At 33.2% G+C, this 25,721-nt stretch overlaps 1 protein-coding gene across 2 annotated transcripts in view; it reads left to right on the top strand.

Moving 5' to 3' along the window:
- DMD (dystrophin) overlaps positions 1 to 25,721 on the top strand; it is a 1,921,557-nt gene that overhangs the window by 271,063 nt on the left and 1,624,773 nt on the right. For both annotated transcript variants that reach the window (XM_044670154.1, XM_044670155.1), the window contains exons 12-13: positions 10,709 to 10,810; positions 10,925 to 11,032. In XM_044670154.1, coding sequence (XP_044526089.1) covers positions 10,709 to 10,810; positions 10,925 to 11,032 — 210 coding nt within the window. The remainder of the gene's footprint in view (positions 1 to 10,708; positions 10,811 to 10,924; positions 11,033 to 25,721) is intronic.

The following is a 25,721-nucleotide window of genomic DNA, read 5'->3' as shown; positions in this document are numbered from 1 at the left end:
AAACTAAATCAGAAGTAATGAACCCATAAAATATAACTCAAGGGGGGAAATAGCCTGAAAGTTAACAAATCAATATCTGAACCTGAAAATATAAACAAAACACTAAATGCAATGAAGAATTTCTTTGAGGTAAGAGGAATTCTACAAAAATAAATCCATAGAAAGAGAATTATATCACAAAAACTATGAGCAGAGTCTCAGAAAAAATGAAGTGGCCATAAGCACTACAGGAATGGTTAAAAGAAATTAAGCAAGAGGTTAACAAAAGAAAATATAATATATCTAGCATGAATTTAGAAGTTCATCAGAATTCCTAAACATCACAACCAAAAATATATAACTGGACAATATATTTCAAGACATGATCAATAAAAACTGCCCAGATCTGTTTGAACCAGACAACAAACTGAAAAAAGGAGGAGGGAGGGGTTTCATCAGTAACCATGTTGGAAATAGAAACACACACACACACACACACACACACACACACACACACACACACACACACAAAATGAAAATGACCTGGTATGTAGGAGACAAAATCCAGAGATTAAAATTCAAAGAAAAAAATTGCAGAAAGCTAAAAAAAGGTTCAAATAACAAAGAAACATACTCAAAATAATATGAGACTAAGCAAAGACCTGTCATGAAGAGAACTATTAGAATATCATGTTCCTAAAGGTAAATGATAAACTTTTCCAACACATAATCGTATTCTACAAAACTTACTATAATTTTGGATGGAGAAAATGGAAACTTAATTGAAACAGAAATACTTTCCAGGATTCTTAATGAAAATATCAAAGGCAAGCAGAAACTTTAAAATGAAAATGCAGGAGCTGAGAGAAAAATAGTGAGGTATATACATTTAAGCATTTGAAAGGGGACTAAAATTATGAAGTACTTATAAGAGGAAGAAAAAAGAAAATATTCCTTCAAAAAATATTTTCAAGTGTCTGAGTGTTACTTTGTTCTGTTTTGTTGATTTTATAAACAGAATGAAAAGAGATACAAAAGTATTAATGAGAAGAGAAGGTTGTTTTTTTTTATTTATCATTTTGTATAAGAAAATCAACATTGTCAACAAATATGGAGGAAAAGGGTGGGGAATAGACTAGTAATGTCATTTTTATCCAAACTTGATGAAGAAAGTTTGAGCACACACAATGCCATAGAAATAGTTTTGGTAAAAATACATTAAATTCAGTAGGGAAAGAGACAGGGACAGAGAAGGGGGAGAGGAGAATAAAGAGGAGTAGAATTGGGGAAGGAATAAACAGAAACAAATTCAACTTCTAGTAGGGGAGTATATGCACATTTTAAGTTTAAGGAAGGCAAATATGATTAAATATATGAAAAAAATTTTAGGAGCCAGAAATTGGGATCTGCTTTGGGGAAAGAGAGGTGAAGGAATAGAAGAGACCATATAATTAAATACATATTACTAGTTGGGATCAGATTATTTTATTAAACATTCCATCTTTCTAAGGTGCTGACAGAGTTCAAGAGGAGCTGGGACAGAATTTATTATGCTTAGATAAAAATTTTAAAACAGGGGTTTCAATTATGATTCCAGGCAAGGAAAGAGTAAAAATAGATATAGTTCAAAGAGATCTTCAGATAAGCTATATTATGCTTAAAGAAGCCAAAGGTAATTAAATGACATCAGTATTTAATGTATATGCACTGAATGGAATAAAATCTAAGGCATCTTAATACTTGAAGAAAAAGTTGAATGAATTAAAGATGGAAATTACAAAGGTTAAATGAGCTTTTCAGACTTAAATACATCTAACAAAAGGATGGAGTGGGGGAAAGAATATGGGGCCCGAATAGAATTTTAGATTTAGATGAAACAAAACTCTGGAAATTATTGAAAATCAAAAGAAAAGCTTAAACATGTTTCCCAACTATTCATGGTAACTTTATAAAAATTGACCATATAGAATAATAAAAACTTATAAACAAATGCAGAAGACAAAAAATTAAATGTTCATTACTGACCACAAAAATTAAATTATTAGAGTAACTTTGTTAGGAGAATCCTAAAGAATTGGCAAGTAAAAGAAAAAAATTGTAGAAAAAAATACATAACCTCATCAAAGGAAAAGGCAACAGTTTAACAACATATCAAAATTTAGGGATACAGTAGAGACTTTGGAGCAAGACTTGTTAACTTTAAAGACTAGAATTGGGCAAGAAGAAGCTAATGATCTAATGAGACAGTAAGAATTAATAAAGCAAAATCAAAAGAATGAAAGAATAGAAGGAAACATAAAACATCTCATTGAAAAGAAAACTGATCTGGAAAACAGATCCAGGAGAGAATTTGAGAATTATTGGTCTACCTGAAAGCCTGGAACAAAAAGAAGCATAGACATCCTGTTACAAGAAATAATTGAAGAAAACTTCCCTGATACTCTTGAACAAGAGGGTGGCAAAATAGACACTGAAAGAATCCATAAATCATTCCCTATGTTAAATCCCCAAAAGATAACCTCTAGGAATGTTATAGCCAAATTCAAGAGCTTCGAGTCCAAGGAGAAAATACTGCAAGAAAGAAACAATTCAGATATCAAGGATCCCTAGTCAGGATTACACAGGATTTGGCAGATTCCACACTAAAGGATCACAAGGCTTGGAATATGATATTTAGGAAGGCAAGAGAATTGGGTCTATACCCAAGAATTACCTTCCCATCAAAACTGACTATATACTTTCAGGGGAAAGTATAAGCATTTAATAAAATAGAAGATTTCCAAGCATTCCTATAGAAAAGACCAGAATTAAGTGAAAAATGGGATGTCCAAATACAAAATTCATGAGATCCATAAAAAAATAAACAAGAAAGAGGGAAAAATGTAAGGGCTTCAATAAGTTCAAATTGACTTTATTCCTATATTGAAAAATGATATCTATAACTCTTAAAAATTGTTTTCATTATCATAGTAGATAGAAGAAATATTCATAGGCAGAGGTTGTGGTAGTTATTTAAGATGATATGTAAAAAATGTGGGGGATGAAAAGAAGGATGGTACTAATCGAAATTTGAAGGAAGAAGTATAATAGGATAAATTCTGCCACATAAAGAGGCACATGGAGGTGAGGGGATATACTATTATAAAAAGAGAGTGGTAATAGGTAATATTCAAACCTTACTCTCAGTGGAATCAGTTTTGAGAGGGAAGGATAGCCAGATCTACTGGGGTATAGAATTCTACCTTTCCCTACAGAGAAGTTGAAAGGGAATAAGGAAGGGGGGCAGGGAGTTATAAAAGGGATACATTTGAGGGGTGGTGATTAATAATCCTTAAAGAGAAATAGGAGGGAATTAATAAGGGAGTGTATGGGAAGGAAAGTAAAATAAGGGTGAGGAAAAGGGTGACTATTTAAAAACAAAACAGTGGTATAATAGGAAATAGTGAAACGAAAGGGCAGGACTAAAAGAGGAACTTAAAATGATGGGAAATACACAGGTGGTAATCATAATTGAATGTGAATGGGATGAACTCTCCCATAAAATGGAAATAGATTGCGGAATGGATTAAAAATCAAGACATGCAGTAATTATGAGCCTACACACACAAATTGCTTTTTACAAAGATAGAGAGTCCTAATAATTGGATAGACACTCACCAGTCATGGTTGATCCAGGTCAAAATAATCAAAATTAAAATATGCCAAATTGATTCGCATATTGACTGCAATAGCAATTAAACTAAAAGATACTTTTTTTTCTCTTAACAAAGTAGAACTGGAGCTATTCTATTTTAAAATGGTGTTTTTAAAGAACTAGAAATCTAAAAACAATTCATCTTAGCAAAAAGTCATTAATTGAAAATCAAATAATGAAAATGCATAGAAAAAGGTTGAGACCTACAAGTACCAGATCTCAAGATCCATTATAAAGTGGTTATAACTAAAACTATTTGACCTTTTTTTTTAAATAGGAGGAAAATGAGCAGAGGAACATATTAAATCCAGAAAACTTAAAGGGAAATTGAATATAATGGAAGAAAACATTAGGGCCTGAAGAATTTCAACTATTGGTTTGAGGAACCACTATATTTGCAAAAACTATTGGGAAATATGGAAAGCAATGTGATAGAAATTGGGTTTAGAACACAGTCTCCACTATATGTCATAATAAGTTCCTACCAGACACATGTATAAACATATTAGAAGAACTGGAAAGGAACTACCTTTTATAAGGAATAGAGGAAAAGTTCTTGTCTGTATGAAGAAGAGTAAGATCATCAATGAAAAAATGGATTTTTTTTGATGCTATAAAATTAAAAAATTCATATCTGTTAAACTAATGCATTTAGAATTAGAAGAGAAATAAATTAGTTTTTCTGTAGAAAGAGACATTGGGAAATCCCCAAACACATTTATGCTAAATATTTGTTATGCTATATATGTTATATATACAAATACAGAATATAGTAATATATGCAAATATATACATATTTTTATATATAACAATATATACAAATATGTGCATTTATATGTTTAAATACACACACATATATCAGCCATGGTGTAATATGTTTTGTGTACACATATTTGTTATAATTTTTTTTCTTTTTCGGGGGCAGATAGGTGGCTCATTGGATTGAGAACCAGGCTCAGAGATGGAAGGTCCTGGGTTCAAATGTGGCCTCAGACACTTCTTAGCTATGTGACCTTGGACAAGTCACTTAACCCCCATTGCCTAGACCTTGCCACTCTTCTGCCTTGGAACCAATATACAGTATTGATTCTAAGACAGAAGGTAAGGCTTTTAAAAAAAGAAAAAAGATATATTTTTCTTCTTTTCCAAAGAATGGCTTTAGAGGGGAGAAAAAAAAATCTGTTTCTATTCATTCAAATAACAGAGAGCTGGGAAAGGAATGATGTTTATGTGAAATGTTGTATACGTTTTCAAACAAAGGTATTTCTTTATTGATTTTGCTTAATTTCCATTCGTTGTTACAAAAAAATCCATAAAATTGGAGTAATCTGTAATTATGTAATTTTTGAAACAAACACCGAAACTGGAACAAAATGACTGCTACAAATTGCCTAAAGACATGAAAATTATATGTCATTAGGTAAATAAATTTTCCTGTCAGACTTCCAAAAGATTATTTTAAATCCACAGAAAAACAGATTTTTTAAAGAATAAAAATATGTAAAGCATAACTTTGGGAAAACTGCATATTAATACATAAGAACAAAAGCCATTCCCTAATACAGAAATGATAGTGAATGGATAGACTGGTTTTGAAATAATAAAGGTGAGTTATCTACAACCATGTGAAAGAAAGAAAAAACTTCTCCAAATCACTTATGATAAGAAATGAAAATTAAAACATCTCAGATTTTTACCTCTGGAAGTAGACAAATCCCCATTGAAATCTGTCACTTCTTCGTTTTCCATTTTAGAAATTAAAAAAAAAATTTAAAAGCATCCTATGATCAAGCATTTTGACTAATTTTAAAGAGAAGCAATTATCAATCTTTATGTATCAATTTTGAAACATTATCCTATTCTTTTATCTGACCATCTCTGGAAGGAATCCTCTCTGGAAGTAATTAGAGCTATGAAAGAGACAAGGATTACATTACTCTAATTGATCCTCCCTCCTAAGAAAAATAGACTTTCCCCCAGTGCTTTGAAAGGATAAGGGTAATTTAGTACCCTCTTTTCCTATGGTATTCAATTTTCCTGAAGGTACAATTGATCAAAATGTTGAGTCCTCTGCATCTTTTTAAGGTCAATAAATTAATCATTAGATTTATTAAGCATCTGCTATGTGCCAGGCACTGAGCTAAGTGCTGGAGATACAAAAAGAGGCAAAAGGCAGGTCTTGTCTTTAAGTATCTCAAAATCTAATGGACTATCTATAAAAGATAGGAAGGGGGAATAGAATTAGCATTTCCTTTGACACATCTCATACATATTATATTTTAATTAATATTAATATGTATTTAATGGACAACACATATGTAGCAGAAATCTTTTGTTATTCAGTCGTTTCACATTTGTTTGACTTCTTGGACCCTTTTGGGATTTCTTGGCAAAGATACTGGAGTAGTTGGTATTTCTTTCTTCAGCTCATTTTACACAACCAAGTATCTGAGGCTAATTTTGAATTCATGAAAATGAGTCTTCATGACTCCGGTCCCAACTCTATCTTCTTAGCCTCCTAGCAGCCCCTATAGCAGAAATCAGGTTTACATTAAAAACTCTCTCTTTTTCCCTTAAATTTTATTTATTGAAATGTTTATATCTGATGGTGTCAAGGATTTATATAATTTCAGGGAGAAGGTCCTCTGAGTTAATGATAAATTGGCTTTAGATAATGCTATGTCACAAAATAACAAAATAAGCGTTAACAAAGTTTTGAGTCTAATTGGTATGCTTAGCAAAAGCATTACTTTAAAACTAGATTTTGTTTTGAAATGCTTACTTTATTTAGTAAAACTTTCTCCTATCAACTTTATTTATACTATTAATTTGCTTGATAATTCTTTACCTACAGGAAGTGTAAATAAAGTGAAAATAAATTTAGACTAAGATCATTTAAGTTCTAACAACTTTCCCACCTGTAATATCTGGATAATAAGGTTTTTTATTTTTTAAATCTTGACTTGTTTCATAAGACAACATTTAATTTGGGGTTCTTTGTTTTTAAATTAACAATTATTTGTTTCCTAAATACCCCATTAGTTACCAGTTTAAAGAGACAAAGACAAATAAAACCCTTCTGATAAAATTGACTAATCAAACAAATTAAATTCCCATATTATTCTTATGCAAAAAGAGTCTTATTCTGTATCAATTACCTTTCTCTCAGGAATATTTAATCAATGATCACAGTGTCTGGGAAACTGTATGTACTGAAATAAAAGGTGAGGGTTTTGGGGATGGGATTGGATGTTATTTAGGCCAATATCAGAAGAGTAACCTGGATTTTGGGAAGGCCACTCAAAGCACAGGGCTGGCAGAGCCAGACACTGTGATGACACACCCACCCACTAAGATGATATATAAAAGTTTGTTTTAATTTTTAATAAGGGAAAGGTAGAAAGGTAATTGGACAACTTAAGCTAAAAGTTTCTATATAAATCCCACAAGATCTAAATGTCCTGTCACCAGGAATCTTCTTGGATTTTGCTACACTGAGCCTAAAGACCCAGACCCTAATATAAATATTCTACACTAACCCAAAACAAGCCCCCTTTTGGTGGTAGTGGAGGTAGTTAGGCACCTAGGCAGGACAGGACCCAAGAAGAGGTTTGGGATCCAAAAGGACCCAAACCAAATTCTCAAGACAGATGGCTCAGCTGTATAGGATCACACAGGAAGCTTAGTAGATGCTTCAATCAGGAAACAGGGAAGCAGATAGGACGAAGTCCAGATATAACACAGTCAGCAAAGGAAGGTATCCAGTCCCTCTTCAGGTAAAGAGAGAATGAATCCCCAGCACAAGGCCAACCGACTCTCCGTAGTAGAATTCTAGAATTCTTTACTTTGCTTTCCCATGCCTCTGCCCTCTGCACACACACTTAATTTTACTTAGAACAGTACATTTTTTTCTTTAAAACGTTATCGGTTTTGAACCTTAGAAGTTTTAGGAATGAAGGGACTATGCCTACTTTATTGTAGAAAAGTAATATCTACTTTTCTTTAATCTTAACTTGCCTTGTTTTCATAAATAAAGATTATGTTAACTAATAAATAAATAAGGAATAATCTAGTCTCTTTGATAAAGGCTTCATTTCTTAAATGTAAAGAGAGCTGAGTCAAATTTATAGGAATATAAAGCATTTCTCAATTGACAAATGATCAAAGGATATGAATTGTATTTCTCAGATGAAGAAATTAAAGTTATCTTTAATTGTATTTAAAAGATGTTCCAAATCTCTATGGATTAGAGAAATGAAAAATTAAACAGCTCTGAGCTACCATGTCAAATCCATCAGATACTATAACATGATAAAAATGGAAATGATAAATGCTGGAGATGTAGAAAAATCAGAACACTAATACACTGTTAGTGAAGCTGGGAACTTATACAACCATTCTAGAGAGCGATGCTCAAAGCACCATAAAATTGTCCATACCCTTAAACCCAGAAATACCACTAGTAGGTCTACATTTCAAAGAGATGAAAGATATGGGGAAATAACCTACTTACACAAAAAAATATTTTTAGCACATCTTTTTGTGGTGACAAAGAACTAGGAACTGAAGGGATTTCCTTCCATTGGGGGAAAGGCTAGATAAGTTATAGTATATGCATGTAATGAAATACTAACGTGCCATAAGATATGACAAGATGATCACAAAAAAAGCCAGAAAAGACTTATTTGCTGTAATGGAATGTGATGTGAGCAGGACAAGGAGAACACTGTACACAGCAACAACAATAATGAATGATGATCAACTATGAATGTCTTACTCTTATCCACAAGGCAAGGATCCATGGCAACTCCATGAGACTCTTGACAAATGAAGGATATCCACTTACCATGGAAGAAATAGACAAAGTCCACATGCCATTCTTTGCTTTATTTCCTCCATGAATTTTTGTCTGGGTGTAAGCAATACATCTTCTTTCACAACATGATGATATGGAAATAGGTATTTTGTGATAATATAGGTACAACCTATCTCATAATTACCCTCCTTTTTAGGAGGGGGGAGAGGTAGGTGGAAGAGAGAATATATTGATTGCAAAATATCAGAAAATTAATATTAAGAAATTATATTAACATATAATGAATTAAAAATATAAGATATTGTTTTTCTATATTTTGGTGTTTAGTTTTGTTTCTAGTACTAGTGAGCATCCCTATACTCTCTTATCTTTTGTTACAAAATCATTTATGATGGTAAAATTTGGGTAAATGTTAGTCTGTGTAGAGATATAGAGATCTACAATATATATCAATCTATATCTATATCTATATCTATATGATGCTAATTGATCCTTCTAAAGTTTAAGCCCTATACCAACTAGTCTATTAATGTCTCATTTAGTACAACTACACCCAGTGGCCTTTAATAAATGGGAGTACTTGTAACAGGCATCAGCAAGGAAGTTTACCAGAAAAATGTTCATGTAGTTCAGAAAAACACAACAATCTCTGTGTACTTAAAGTTGTTAAATCTGTGGTTTTAAGATAAAGTGTTTGTTGTTATTACTTAGCTTCATCCACTTCAATGTCATGGTTTCTCTGGTAAGTAGCATATTTCAAAGACTAGTGAGTAGAAGGAGACTATAAAAGTCTAAGAAAATAAGTGACATTAAAATATATGTGATGGTGCTGAATGTCATAAAATATTTTATTGACACTTCTGGGAAAAACCTGAAAATTCACTTGTAACTGAGCTACCGATGAGTAATATGGTCATTTCTAATACAGCAGTAAAAAGTTTATAGCACCCTACTAACACATGCACTCAGTACCCTCTTTAAGGGCACCAGAAAAAGAACATTTTATTTGAAAAAGTCTGGTTCTGATTCTTTGTTCCTTTCAAAATATAAACTTATTTGCTTTACTTTTGTTATTACAAGACAATCTATCTTACTATATAGATTGGCTTTTGCACCATGCACCATCAATTATTAAGGTCAGAATTCTCATGAAATATAATATGTGGAACGTATTATGTAAGCATAAATACAAGTCACAGACATTCATTTTCTTGTCTCTGGTATCCATATACAGGATAAATTTTATTCTGTGGCTTAGATATTTTTAATATCTTTCCTTGTTGCTCTGGAATATTTATAGATATGGGCAAATAATTCTTTGTTTACATAGATTGGGGAAAATTAGAATGTGGGGCTCCAAAATCCATTATTATTGTTGTAATAATTCACCAAACTGTTCATTTGTCTTTCCTAAGGTGTGTACTTGGCATGTAAGAGCTGTCAAGCCATTTATATTCTCTATCAGCTAGATTTTTTAAAAAGCTTGTAATATGAAGAGTGTGTAAGAGGGCATAGTTTGAGAAGAAAATACACAAGATTTGTCTTCTTTTCCTATATGAATCTCACAAAATACAATGCTTATCTCTATACATAAGTACCTAGAAAGGTGATAAATTCATGAAGTATTGCCTTGGAGAAATCTATTGCTATTGCCTGTATTATTCTAGGATTGAAATCTGTGTCTATATTTTTTCTACTAATTTATGTGTGACAATATCTATTAGCACAAGTATAATTTGAAAAATTGAGAATCTTTTCCTAGTCTTGAAAAAAAATATCCCTTCCTTGATATTTAAAATAGCATTGCCTCTTTTTTGGGGGTCCATGTTTTGAAGCCAACCTTTTATTTTTTGTTTTGTTTTAAGACAGTTGGAATGATAATAATGAAATGTATTTCTTATTTCTTAATTTATTATATTACTTATTATTATTTATTGAGGATGGCATTTCAAATGATAATAGTTATCATTCATTGTAGTATCAAGCAATTTTATGGTTTTCTGTGTGAGTTAAAAGGGTGAATGAGCTAGTTCAAATATAATTCAAAGTCACTGCTGATTAAATCATAAACCAAAAACAATGTGTCTGTCCTTTACAGTTCCTAGCACAAGTCGGACACTCAAGCTATAAAGACTGAAGCAGTCATTCATGGTCATTTCAAAGTGTCCTCTGTTATCGTTGATTATTTACTAAGGACTGTTGGATTGTTTTCTCCCCAGGTTTTGGGAGACCGATGGGCCAACATATGTAGATGGACAGAAGATCGCTGGGTTCTTCTACAAGATATCCTTTTCAAATGGCAACGATTTACCAAAGAACAGGTGAGTCACAGTAGGAAAGTATATGTTAAAATAAACAAATACACTTTGCACTTCACTGCTTGATTTGTAAATATTCTTACCAAAGATTTTTATTTTATTTTTTATTTCTCCCAGTGCCTATTTGATGCGTGGCTATCTGAAAAAGAAGCTGCAGTAAACAATATTCATACCACTGGCTTTAAGGATCAGAATGAAATGTTATCTAGTCTTCGGAAGCTGGCTGTACGTATCTCTTATTTAAATTTACGTATCTTTTATTTAAAGAAATTCCATTTTTAATAGTTACTTCTTCCCTCTCATCTTAAATCAGATGTCCTCAGTTCCAAATTTTCACATTGTTTAGTTTGATAAAAGTTTCTTAAAATATTCAGTGTCACTCCTTTTATATATTATGGAGGAAACAAGCACAGTGAAATGTTCAATTTTTTCCAATTTGATTCAATTAAACCAAGACATTCTTAAAATTTAATTAATTTATTTATTTAGAATATTTTTACATGGTTACATGATTCATGAGCTTTCCCACCTCTGTTCTCTCCTCCCTCCTGGTTAACCAACATTTATTAAGAAAAGAAGTTAAGAATACAAAGACCAAAATGATCCCTGATCTCAAATTACTTATACATTCATTAGAACGAATGCTATATGTATATACAGAGTATTTGTACAAATATATACTTAAGGTATCCCTCCCATATTCCAACTTTCCCCATAATTATTTCAATATATCCCGGGTTAGAATAAGAAATTTAAAAAGAATTTTGGAGGAGTTTTGGAGAAAGCAAAGACAACCCAGAAAAAAGGTTTAGAAATTCAGAAATACAAAAAGTTTATGGATAGTATTATATGTCAACATATGTAGTCATTTAATGCCATAGAAATCCACAATTTCATTTTTAAAGTTAAACTAAGTAAAACGTTCAATTCAAACATTAAAAAACCAGCAAATGATGCATAAAGGCGAGAAATGTAGAGATATCCTAAAAAGTTTAGTAACTCATAAATGGAGATAAGGTACTATATAAACATCCCATAAAAGAACAAGAAAATGTTCAGACTTCTCTGTTATGAAGAGAAGGCCAAAAAATTTTATGAGGATTCCCCACATCTCCCACAATGGGGAAGATACATAACCATACATAACCATATCTGACTCTTTGTGACTACATTTGGGGTTTTCTATTCAAAGATAAAGGAGTGTTTTGCCATTGCCTTCTGTAGTTCATTTTACATATGAGGGAACCGAGGCAAATTAAGTTAAGTGACTTACCCAGGGTCACAAAGCTTAGGTCTAGAGTTCTATCTAATGTTCCACCTGGCAGTTCCTTTATAATACACAGTAATATGAATATATGCATATATATGTGCAGAGCATATATGTATTATTTATGTATATGCATATATGTAACATACATGCATTGTATATATTTGTGTATAAAATCTGGCGTGTATATATATAAAAGTAAATGATCAAAATAGATAATTAAAGTAATTTTGAGTGAGAGAAAGCATGATCAATTAGGGAAATGAAGAAATGTTCCTCATTGGAGAAGCTGTGCTTTGAAGGAAATTAAGGATTTATAAGGACAAGTGTGGAAAGTGTGAATCCTAAATGTGAGGAATCTCATAAAATGGCAGAAAGTTTGGGGCTAAATTATATTACTGGTGTAAGAGTGAGACCTAAAACCTGTTAGTTGAGCTTTAATTTAGGACAAAATGAGGCACTCAGAAGTACTTAGCTTCCCTGGAAGCAATCCCATAAGGAATCATTTCTCTGTCCAACATGTTGGAGGATCCTAGACTCCATGTGGGTGGAAGACTTATTCTGTTAGCAAGCTGGTTGCAAACAGCTTCATAAGGCACCAGGAACAACCAAGACCTTGGGACAGTTTTGTTGACTTTTAAGGAAAAGTAATCCCTACTGGGGGAACACAGTGTATACCTGTTACATTTGAGATATATGCTGTATATTTGGTAAACAATTCAACCTCTCATCACCTTTTGGAATGTAAAACTAAAACTTGGGAGGGCAGGTTCCAATCTGCTTCGGTAGAGGGAGTTTTCTCAAGAATTTTTGTTTTTGTTTTTTATGTATAACAAAGAAATCCCAGGTCCATTCCTCTCTCCAAAATAATAGTACTGAATATTTATTTACAATGAAATCTCACTTGTACTTCATAAATGAGTATATTTTTTATATCACCTCTCTGATATAAACCCAACATTGTGCTATGTATACTCTTGGGAAAATAAGAAAAGTTTGCCAAGTAACTCTTAATCTGGTGGTTTCCAACTTTATGCCAATGTTTAGATAATCAAGGGCATTTTAAAGTAGAAGATCCAGTACTTATTCCCAAGGAACTTTTGGTATAGTTCATAAGACAACAGAAACCAATTAGAGAACAAAAATAATATGAAGCACTATGAAGGAGATGACTTGAAATAAGGGTCCATAAAATAGATGACTAGAGGCCAAGATACTTGAGGAAAGCTACACCAAATAAGTAAAATTTGATCTAGATATTAAAGGATAGGTAGATTTGAGTGTGCAGAGAAGAAGGGATGATTTTCTAAGCTCAAATTTAGGAAGACAATTTAGTCATAATATTTGTCATTCTTTTCATTTAAAATTTTAAATCTTTTCTTCCTCTGTGAATTTCTACAATCTTTCAAATAAAGACAAACTACTATAAAATTAGGAATTTCTTAACATCATCCATCCTCCTCACCATCATTATATTACTTACACTAATATATACATATGCTTCAGATCACAGACTTCAGAAATCAAGTACACTTTTAATTTTTTTTAATCTAGGATTCATATGTGAATGGCATGTTATATATCTCATATGAAAACATAATGTGGCTCTATTAAGCAAGTAACTATCAGAGTTTTAGATCATTCCTTAACTTTATTATGCAAATTAATTAATTTTTCTTTTTAAATTTTAGTTTATAGTACGTGGAAATCCTATAACAATGGGAGATTTGGATTTCTAGTAATTTTTGTTATGTTCTAAGTCAATGGTTGGCAACCTTTTTGGTTGTGAGAACCATAAATGCCTGCTGAAGGAGGTGGATGGAGGCAGAAGGCACTGGAATGTGGGGCGTGGGAAGAAGGGCCCCCGGGGCACATCCTGGGGCTCTGCTTGGCCTGTTGGGAGGTGGAGCCAGATATGGCTCCAGAGCCATATGTTGCTGACCCCTGTTCTAAGTCATTGCCAATTTGTGATAGTAGTTTTCCATAGCACAAGTGCCTCATTTCTACTAATAAATAAATCATTTAAGTACTTACTTTAATATTTATCATGTGCAGAGATAAGTGAAATAGTCCCTGCTCCCAAGGACCTCATATTCTAATGGAAGGGGGAAAATATATATGGAAAGTTTCAGCTCTACTCAGCTGGAAAGGCTCCATGATCCTTAGGGTTTGAAGAGAAAGCAGATGTAAATGCCTCTTCTTTTATAATATTTCCAGTGATAAAATTAAATCAGTTTCTGATGTTGAACAACTTGACATTGGACTGGAAGCATTGCTGTTCCAAAAGCTCTTAGGTTCAGGATTCTGGGCTGTATCTATCAAGGTCTTAGAGAAGATAGTGGTCAGGATGATGATGATTTGACCTGCCTAACTCATACTGCTTCCAGTCTCTCCTTCAAGGTGTTGCAGCCATGTTGGCTTGCCTTGTTCCATGAATAGGAGTTGATAGGCAATTGTTGGTGATGACTGGCCCATTGTTAATCAGAGTTGCCTCCCCAAAAGGAGGACTGGTGATCTTAGAATTGCTTCCAACCAACAGCTTCCAATATTATCCTCCAGTTAGTTGCAGTAAGTCAGCACCTATTTATTTCCAGAGGTAATGAAAGAGTTTAGCCCCTTCTCAAGCAAAATTTCTCTGCTTATTGGTGGCTATAAGGTCTGGGCTGGAAGTAGTTCTGGTAACCCTGAGAATATTGTTACTCCCAAGACTCTTGGGCTTAGGTCCTGGACTTTCTCCATTACAGAGGTCCAGCTCTATATCAATAAGGATTTTTAATGGCGTTTGATGGCTTCAGATGATAAGAATGAAGCAGAAAATTGAGAACAACCAGACTAATGGTTAGCCCAAAGCTGCTCCGTCAGACATGGAGCTTGGGGTTTATTTTATACAGTATTCAGGAGCTGTTTCTTACAAAGCACAATGGAGTTCATGGCTGCTCAGACACACCAAAGTTACAGAATTACATCATGATTAGTATATGGCTTACAAAAAATTTTCTCATGAAGATTATGCCCAGATGAGTCAAGTCCCAAGGTTAAAAATGAGCCTCACTTTTCCTAAAATTTATTTTAGTAAAAGCTTCCATACTTCAAAAGATATCTTTGAAGAATGAGCCTTTAAGATTGTGTGGAAAATGGGGTATGTTTAAGTCACTGAAGAGTACCTAAGGGAGAATTGTCTGCTTGTAGTGTCCTTGAAATGTCTGGAAGCAGGGAGAAGAGATTCAGCTTCTGCTAATTTCTGCTTTTTCCTCAGCTTGGGAGAAATTGTTACCTCTTTAACTGCTGGTTTACTAAAAACTTAAAGCTATCCTAGAAAATTGGATTATAATGCTTTCCTATAAGAAAAGGTGTTGATAATAAAAGGAGTCACAGAGAGGAGTCCAGATTTTTATCTTATATAGAACCATCCCTTCCATGTCCTGATTTTCAGGCCACAAAAATCCACGCAGGGCTTTGCCTAACTGCTTTGATTTTGATGGGGTCTAGCTAAAATACCTATTAGAGACCCTATTTCTCTCATTGGCTTCCAGCACTCCATCAGGGTCTAAAGGGAGATGATTATCAAGATGATATCCAGAAGAAGAAAGAAATTAAAGCTTAGTTTTAACAACTTGTCTAAAACAACTAAAAACATATTTGGAAAGTTAGGATCAGAACTCTGAAACACTCTAAAGTGAATTTTTTTTAGGTATTACTTATCTTTAATATTTATATTATTAAATAAACCTTAAAACATTCCCATTTTGAATTTAAAGAGTATAATTTCTGAAACCCTCTTTAGGTTCAAGTCCTCTATTTTTTTTAACTGTATCATCAAAAACCTTTAAAGTGTTTTAGAAAATAGTTAAGCAGATAAATCACACAGTCATATTTGAATCTCATTTAGAAAAATCAACATATTTTTCCATGTTGGGGTCATGAAAAATAGTCATTTGAGAACTTAGAATGATCATAATCATGTGTCAAATGTAAAAGAATCTTGGAATGGTGGATAGAGTGCTAGATCAGGAGTCAGTAAGAACCGAGTTCAATTCTTGCCTTAGATACTAGCAACGTGATTGACACTATGCAAACACTCGTTGCCTCAGTTTCCTCATTATAGGGGGCCATGCCACTATATGATTTTTTGGGGTCCTGAGCGGCGTGGTGGCATAGGATGGTTAAAGCAGGAGAAAGAAAATGAGAACAACTAGACTAGAGGTTAGCCCATGCTGTTCCCAATTCTGCAGGCATGGAAGTTTATTATATATCTTTTTCAAGTAAAAAGAAGTCACAGTTGGTAAGGGGCAATAAGTCACACATAATCCATTGAAGTCTAAAGAATACAGATGCAAAGACAAATGTTCAAATTCCAAACCCCAATTCAGGAGGGGATAATTCCAGGAGAGGAAATATCCCAGGGAGATGCTCACCAGTCAAATCCTAAAGGAACCAGTTCTAATCTGAATATGCACTCTTATCTAATTAACATTTGTTAGGAAAGGAATCATTAACTCAGTAGATGCTGGTCTGCCACTTCAAAGCTCTCCAATAAGAATTGTAAAAAAGGTGGGGATCAAAGACTGAGTCAAAAGAGGAGCCTCAGATTTTTATCTTAGATGGCCCATTCAGTCTGCATCCTGACATGCAGTGCAGAAAATCATACACACAGTTTTACTTGCCGATGATTTTGTAATGGGATCCAGATAAAATATCTGTTACAGACTCTGTTTCTCTAAATGACTCCTAATAGCCTTCTTGGAGGGATCAAGTTGATTTTGGATTAACCTACCTGCTGGTACCAGAGCCTTTTGGGGCTCAGGTGACCAGGACCAAACACAAAGACTGCCTCAGCCTGGATTGGTCACGTAGGGAATCCAGATAACAGGCCCTAAATTTGATCCTATTTCTCCAAAGGCTTTAATACATAGAACGGCTTCCCACACCTCATTTGTGAAATGAGGGGATTGGAATAATCTATGACCTCTCAAGCCCCTAAGAGGTTTAAATATATAATGCTGTGATCCCTTTCTATCCCATCATTAAACAGTTATCAATAATAATAATAATTAGTATTTATATAGCATTATATAGTTTATAAAGTATTTTATAATCTTTATTTCCCTTATCTTCATGTCAATTTAGGGAGACAGGTGCTATTATTACATATACTAATTTATATAGGAGGAAATTAGGCCATAGAGCAGCTAAGTGACTTGCCTGGGGTCTCACAGTAAGTGTTTGAGGCTGGGTTTTTTTATTATTATTATTAGCTAATATTTACAGCAGCCACTATGTGCCAACACAGTATTAAGCATTTTTAAAATATCATCTCATGTAATCCATACAATAACCCTGGGAAATAGGTATCCCACCTTTTATAATTGAGGAAACTGAGGCAAACAGAGATTATGGTCACACAGCTAGGAAGTGTTTGAAGATGGATGTGAATTCAAATCTTCCTAACTTGATGTCCAATGTTGTATACTCTACGATACCTACAGCCTCAACAATAAAATCAGGTTTCATTACAAATTAAGATTCATTTCTAACACTGTCTTATGGTTATTACAGCATTACATAGATTAGCAACTGACTTCATTTATTTGTCTTCTCCTTAACATAGATAATAGTTTTTCATGACAGTGAATCTTTACAAATTTCTCATTGAGTTCAATGCAAGTAATTTGTTTTCATGAATAAGCAATTTGAAGTAATGAGATGTGATCTGATTCCCCAAGACCATGGGACTAGAGATCTTGGAGAACTTTTAGATCAGTCATTCCAACCTCTCATCTTTCAAATGATAAAACTGAAATGAATAGAGGTTAACTAAATTGTCCAAGGTCAGATAAGTAATAAGAGGCATGATCAGGATTGGAATTAGGGTCCTCTGATTCCAAATTCAGTCTTTCTTTGGCACTAGGCTGATCAAATTAGCAACTGGATTGAGCATTAATTTTAGAAAATTATGCAAAGTTAAAATTAATGCAATAAAATGTATATGCACATACAATTTGAAAGGATATTCTCTTTTCACATTATAATGCATAAAATAAAGGAGTAGAAAGGAAAGTTCCAATTGTGATTGATGGGGTAGTACAGATTTAACATTAAATCTTCCTCCTCCTAGCAAGAGAAGTTCTTGTTGTTATAGAGGTGAATCTTAAGAAATGATCCCTAAGAACACAACTGCATTCTTTTATCTATTCTTCTGCATCAGCTTATGTATCATATTTTTTACACTTTAAATTTCAGACTTCTCTCTCACCTGTGTGTCATGTTGCCTCCTTTAAATTATAGTTCAAGACCTAGATACCCAAGAATGTTTTTTCTCTGATCCATGACAACTATGATTGGAAGAATATCCCAACCCCTTTCTCATGCAAGCTAGCTAGACCCTTCCTTCCAGATACAGCAGATGTTACAAAACTGCCTGAGTCAGCCCACCTGCCCTGCTTACCAGATGCTATTCCACCTGGAGATGAGTGAGGCTGCAAGTGCTATTGTATTCTTGTTAAATATCTTTTCTATAATATGACTTAATAAGCCTCATTTTGCTAATGATTGAATAGTCTACAAATGTTATTTTTCATTCCATCACTGAGCCTGAACTAAGAGGGTGTCAGCCTGAGTAGAGTTTATCCATTCAAGAAACCAGAATTTTACTTGCTCTTGCCCACTAGTAGAATAATCTGGAAATAAGGATTATGGTTAATAATTAAGGATTATTGTAAGTCTCTTGGAGTTTTAGAGAACACTAAAGGTCATGTATAAGATCTCTAGAATTTTATAATGTGTTTTTCATTTATATGTTTTATGGCAAAACTGAAATTGACAGATTTCAAATTTTATTGAGTTGAAATCTGCATCCAAGTAGCTTCCTTCCACTGATATGAATTCCGAACTATTGAACCAAGCACGACAAGCTTTTCTAAGTGAAATCATTTCAAAATTCTGGAAACAACAATAACATTTCCCTACAACTTATATTCTATTGGGCAAATATCCCTAAATTTTTTTTGATCTTCACATAAAATGGTTTAGAGTCATCCAGATATATGAAAAATAAGTAAAAGTATTTTGTAACCTAATGATAATATAGATATTTCACCTATTAGCATTATTTTGCTATCTAGCCTAGGATGCTAGAGATTGGTTAGAACAGGATATGGTACATTTGAATTAACATCTTCTCCTCTGAAAGTGAATAGTGAAATTCTATTGATGCACACTATAAGATGGCTTTAACATTTATAAATACCACTTCCTGCTGCTGATTCATCTAACCTTTGAGTTATAAGATCTCAGTCACCATACTAATCAATAGTCTAATAATAACATGCATGATTTTGGTAACAATTGGCATAAATAGTATTTTAAAGTTTGCAGAGTTCTTTTCCTAGATTTTTCATTTAACTCCCATGAACACACTCTATTATACTCTTCATTTTATAATGATATAATAAAAATGGAAGAGATGTTCATTGATTTGTCCATGGTCATATATCTTAGGGTCAACGTATGATTTGAGCCCAAGTTTTCTAGCTCCCAAACTAAAACTATTCTCACTGTAGTGTATCTTGAAGAAGAAATTGTCCACAGTGATTCCCAAACTTTTTTGGCCTACCACCCCCTTTCCAGAAAAAAATATTACTTAGCCCCCTGGAAATTATGAAACTATTTATTGAACTCAGAATAGAATGTAATACATAAAAAGGGTGGCCATCACTGCTCTCCTGGATCGCTGCAGCACCCACCAGGGGGTGATAGCTCCCACTTTGGGAATCACTGGAAAGACCATGATACAAGAGAATAATCATAATCTTATGCAGGAAGTATGAACCAGAATATATGTTAATTTTAACATATTGGGATCAGAAGACTTACAAGTCAAGGGAGATGGCCTAAGAGTGAGAAAGACCTAGAATATCAACACTTATCTCTGGCTAACTACATGATTCTTAGAAAACCACTTAGCCTCTCAGTGCCCCAAGGGAACTTTGAAATATTAGATTTCTTTATCCAGAATTTCTTTTACCATTCAAATCCACATCCAGGCCAGTATATTGTAGAATATACATCCCATAAGTGGAATGCCTCACAAGGTATCCACTGACTGGAAGTATTCAAGAAAAGGCTTTGTACCCCTTTGTTTGGGAGTTTGTAAATGGAATTACTTGTTAGGTGTGGATTGTATAAGATGGACCCCTTCCAAATCTGTTATTATGTGGATATGAATATATAGAAATTATTGTAATGCAAAATAATATATAAGTGCACAAGAGAACCAGAAAATGCTGTGCATATACTAACTGAGAGAACAAATTAATGAATGAAAAAGAATTTATTAAACGCTTATTATGTACAAAGCATAATGCTAAATTCTGAGGATACAAAGAGAAAGTGAATGCCTCACAAAAAAAAGATCTCATTCTACTGGGGGACAGAACACACATAGGCAGTATAAACGTCAAATAAAATGGAAAGATCCCAAGGAAAATGGTAATGCATCCCTCTTTAAAAAAAAACTCTTAGAATAAATACTATTTTAGAATAGATATTATATTGGTTCTAAGACAAATGAGTGATAATGGTTAAGCATTAGGAATTAATTGATTTGCCCAGAATCACAGAGATAAGAAGTGTCTAAGGCCATATTGGAATCCATAACCTTCCATCTCCAGGTCTGGCTCTTAATCCACTGAACCACCTTGCTACCCCAGTGCATCTCTTAAATAGCATCTCGACTAATAAAACCATATCCATCTTTGCTAATTTACCATGTTTATATTGAATCTAATGACTGCAGTGACAAGAACTTTCTTTTCTGAGCTTTTGAGAACTGTGGCTACTAAGGAGGAAGATCTGCATCCTTTGCCTATCAATAACATTCAATCAGTAACTGGAGGTGGTGGTGGTGGTTTTGGCTCATGTTGCATATGCTGCTTTTTGTCTTTCCCTCAGGCTATCTAACTGCTTTATCTAGGCAGGCTTATGTGCCCCACAGGTGGCAGTTGTTGGAGGTGTCTTTCTCCTTCTCTAGAGAAGTTGCTTCTCTGGACAAGGGCTGAAGGAAATAAATTTGAAATTAGAATGAATTAGAAATTAGATTCACGGTATTACTCACTAGAAGTGTTACAGATGAATTATTGTAAGAGGCAGAATTTGACTTGAGCTTTTAAATAAGGTAGGAATACAAATAATTTCTGTTTGTGTGGGAGTGAATGTGTATGTGTCATGGGGAATTTTTTTAATTACAGGTAAATGTCTGGATCAGGAATAGATTTGGTGAGAAATACCAAGTGGGCATGGACGATTGAAAGTAATTTAGGTTGGTTGAAATATTGTATTTCTGAAGGGTACTAGTGTGAGGTAAAGTAGAAAGAAAATATGTGCCATATCTAGGACTTGCATTCAGTAGAGTAATTCCTGCTATTTTTTCCTATTAAAATAAATAAATAACAGCTTAGAAAATGGGAATGATGACCTCAAAAATCTCTCCATTGTGTCTCAGATCTGTGAAAAAGAACAATTAAATTTAGTCAGAAGTTAACATCAGTAGTAGGACAGCTACATGGTGGCACCGTAGACAGAATGCCAGTCTGGTCAGGAAGACTCATCTTAGAGTTCAAATCTTAAGATCTCAGGATGTTAAAAGCTCTGAGACCCTGGGCAAGTCACTTAACCCTGTTTGACTCAGTTCTTCATCTTTAAAATGAGTTGGTGAAGGCAATGGCAAATGTCTTCAGTATCTTTACCAAGAAAACTCTATATCCGGTCATGAAGAGTTGGAAATGATTGAGCCACAACAGTGTCATTAGTAAAATCTTTGTAAATTTTAACATACAAAGGTATATAGAGTATTTTATAAATCTGTAAATGATTTAACACTCATGTACATATGTACACAAATGATTTGAAAAATTAAATTAGCTGAACTTGGCAAAAAATATAAATTAGCAAATCTAAAAAAAAATAAATTACCAACCTCTCTAAACAAATTATGACCTACCTTTTTATGCTGAATATTTTCTTTCTTTCCCCTTTGCTCTTAGATATACAGATATTAAATTCTTCAAAGATTTTTAAATAGGCAGCTAAGACACTTGTTTTGTTAGTTTACAGAAGAATTATATGGAATTTCTAATTCTACCCCACTTCTACCTGGGAAAAATTCAAAGTAAAATGTAATGGTCTGTGGCTTATTTTAGGGATCACTGGAGAAATGACCCAGGACTTGGACTTTAGCTAGAGAGAATTTAGGCCAGGTCTTTACTATGTGAAAAATATCCAGAAAGTATTGACTTTCTGGTCATTCTAGTGTAATTTTTTTTTAATTGCACAGACCTATACTGAAAATAAGAGGGTTTTTTAGATAAAGGAGTGGTTCGTTGTATTTCCTTCTTAAATGTCATTTTATTGTCTCATTTGTCTTAGGTTTCTTTCTTTTTTTAAAAAAAATTACCATTTTTTATTAAGCCCTTCCCAGTTTAGAGAACATTCTTGGCTTTGAAAATTGAATCTTAAGAACAAGAAATTAGTTGTTCTGTCTACTCTACATCAACTCATCACCTTTCATTTATCTCATGCAGTGGTCCTACATCTTTCTTGTGTGTCTAATCTTCATATATAAAAAGTCCTTCTTCCTTGCCCTTAAATTTTATTATAAACAAGCTCATTCTGGGTTTTAGTCTTTATAGTCTCCCAGAAGTATAAAACTTTTTGTAAGGGTTCAGGTGTCTGTTATTGCTTTCACTTTCTGTACATGTATTTTTTAAAATAATTTTGAGCAATTTTTTCAGATAGTTTTGTCATTTATTCATCATCGTAATCATGATTGTAGAGCTCTAAGAAATGAAACTCCTCTAACCATGTAGATTATCATGTAAATCCTTAGTGACTTTCAGAAAGTCACATGGCTGGTTCTTATAACAGGCAAATCTTGAACTCAGATTTTTAAGACTGAAGTTGATTCTTTATCCACTCTATCATGCTAATCAGGAAATCATTCCTAATGAACAACACTTAAATGCCACCAAAATTTTAACCTTATGTCATCTTTATACATGGGTAAAATATTTTATTAAATAAGTCACTGTACTTTAGAAAATCTGTGGATATTTCAAAATTTATTATTGGACTCTGAAGGCTTAAAACCATGTTATTTCAATACTTATGCATTAAATGATTTTATTCATATAAGTTTTTCCTGTACCAGGAAAGAGTAAAACCTTGCTGAAAGAAAATTTAAATATTTCCTCCAGAAAACCAAATTTAAAAAAAATGCTGCCTAACCCTTTGGCAATGAAATTCTACATAATTAGCTAGGCTAAGGAAGGATACCATTCATCATTGGACCTACACTCAGAGATTTTTATCTCAAACCAAATTATAAGATGCAAGCTCTTAGTGCTGACAGTGGCTCTGAAAACTATGGTCACTTCCACTCTCCTGAGCATCAAAGTAAAACCTTAATCAAATTTCAATCATAGTTATGATTTTTAAAATATAAAGTAAGAAGTATTATTACATATTTGAAACTTACGTTACATATAATGTAACACTGACATATTTTATATTAGTAAAATTCATTTCATAATCCTTTCCATGATTCCTAATCTACCTGTGTCCTTATTTTTATCTCTATCTCTATACACACATATATTTATATATATAAAGATATATACACATATGTATATAATTTTTATGAGATAACTCAATTTGAGGGATATAATTTGGTTGCCTTCAAAATGATAAAGGTTTGCAGTGATCATCCAAACAATATGGTACTGGTTAAGAGATAGAAGGGCGGATCAATGGAATAGCCTAGGGATGGGTAAATGACCTCAGCAAGCTAGCATTCAATAAGTCCAAACATCCCACCCTTTGGGGCAAGTACACATTATTGGACAAAAATTTCTGGGAAAATTGGAAAACATGGGAAAATTTAGGTTTAGATCAACGTCTCACACCCTATACCAAAATAAATTCAAAATGGGTAAATAACTTAAATATAAAGAATGAGACCATAAATAAATTAGATGAACATAGAATAGTAGTATCCCTGTCAGATTTATGAGAAAGAAAGGTATTTAAAACTGAGCAAGACATAAAGAGCATTACAAGATATAAAATGAATAATTTTGATTATATTAAATTTAAAAGGTTTTGCACAAACAAAACCAGTGCAACCAAAATTAGAATGGAAGTAATAAACTGAGGGAAAATTATAATAAAATTCTCTGACAAAGGTCTAATTTCACAGTTATGTAAGAAACCAAGTCAAATTTATAACAAATCAAGCTATTCTCCAGTTGACAAATGTTCAAGGGATATGAATGGGCAATTTTCAGAAGAAGAAATCAAAACTATTAGTAATCACATGAAAATGTGTTTTAATCCCTCCCAATTAGAGAAATGCAAATCAATGTGAGGTACCTCTGAGGTACCACCTCACACCTAGCAGATTGGCCAATATGACAGTAAAGGAAAATAATAAATGTTGGAGGGGATATGGCAAAATTGGTACACTAATTCATTGATGATAGAGTTGTGAATTGATTTAAACATTCTAGAAGGCAATTTGGAATTATGCTAAAAGGTCTTTAAAAGATTGCATGCCCTTTGATCCAACTATACCACTACTGGGTTTATACCTCAAAGAGATTAAAAAAATTTTGTACAAAAATATTTTTGCCCCTCTTTTTGTGGTGGCAAAAAATGGGAAAATGAGGGTGTGTCCATCAATTGGGGAATGGATGAACAAATTGTGGTATATGATGGTGATGGAATACTATTATGTTGAAAGGAACAATGAACTGGAGGAATTCCATGTGAACTGGAAAGACCTCCAAGAATTGATGCAGAGCAAAATGAGCAGAACTAGGAGAACATTGTACACAGAAAGTGAAACATTATGGAATGAGCAAATGTAATAGACTCTGCTACTAATAGCAATGCAATGATCTAGAACGATCCCATGGAACTTATGAAAAAGAATGCTATCCACATTTAAAGAAAGAACTATAGGAATAGAAATGCAGAAGAAAAACATAGGATTCATCACTTGGTTATATGGGTATATGATTTGGGGTTATGGTTTTTAAAAGATTACTCTAATACAAATATGAATAATATAGAAAAAGGTTTTGAGTAATAAGACATGTATAAACCAAAGGAATTGCTTACCAGCTCCAGGATGGGGGAGAGAGAGAGAACATGAATCATGCAACCATGGAAAAATAGTTTTAAAATAATTATGTAAACTACTGTGGAAAAAATAATAAAGTTTTGAAATGATCATTTTTTAGATTTTATTAGAGTACGTTTTTATCATGAGGCTCCAAAAAGGATGGTGAGAGGTCTGGAAGCTTTCTGAGGTTTTTAGCCACCTAACATGTATGATTATCTTGATAACAGAAGAGGGGAGGTGAAGAAACACAAGGGGTGCCTTATGGTTAGGATAAATATGGGAGATAAGATACATATTTCATTATAGTCAGGATTAGAAGGAATGCAGGAGACTGGAAAAAAGGCAATTTTCTTTGATAATGGCCTCATTTTTCAAATTATAGAGAATTGAGTCAAATATATAAAAATACAAGTTATTCCCCAGTTGATAAATGATCAAAAGATATGAACAGGCAGCTTTCAGAAGAAGAA

The sequence above is a fragment of the Gracilinanus agilis genome, chromosome 3 (assembly GCF_016433145.1).
Source record: "Gracilinanus agilis isolate LMUSP501 chromosome 3, AgileGrace, whole genome shotgun sequence".
Taxonomy (NCBI): Eukaryota; Metazoa; Chordata; class Mammalia; order Didelphimorphia; family Didelphidae; genus Gracilinanus; species Gracilinanus agilis.
The sequence above is the reverse complement of the archived record's forward strand: the minus strand, read 5'-3'. Positions and strand labels throughout refer to the sequence as shown.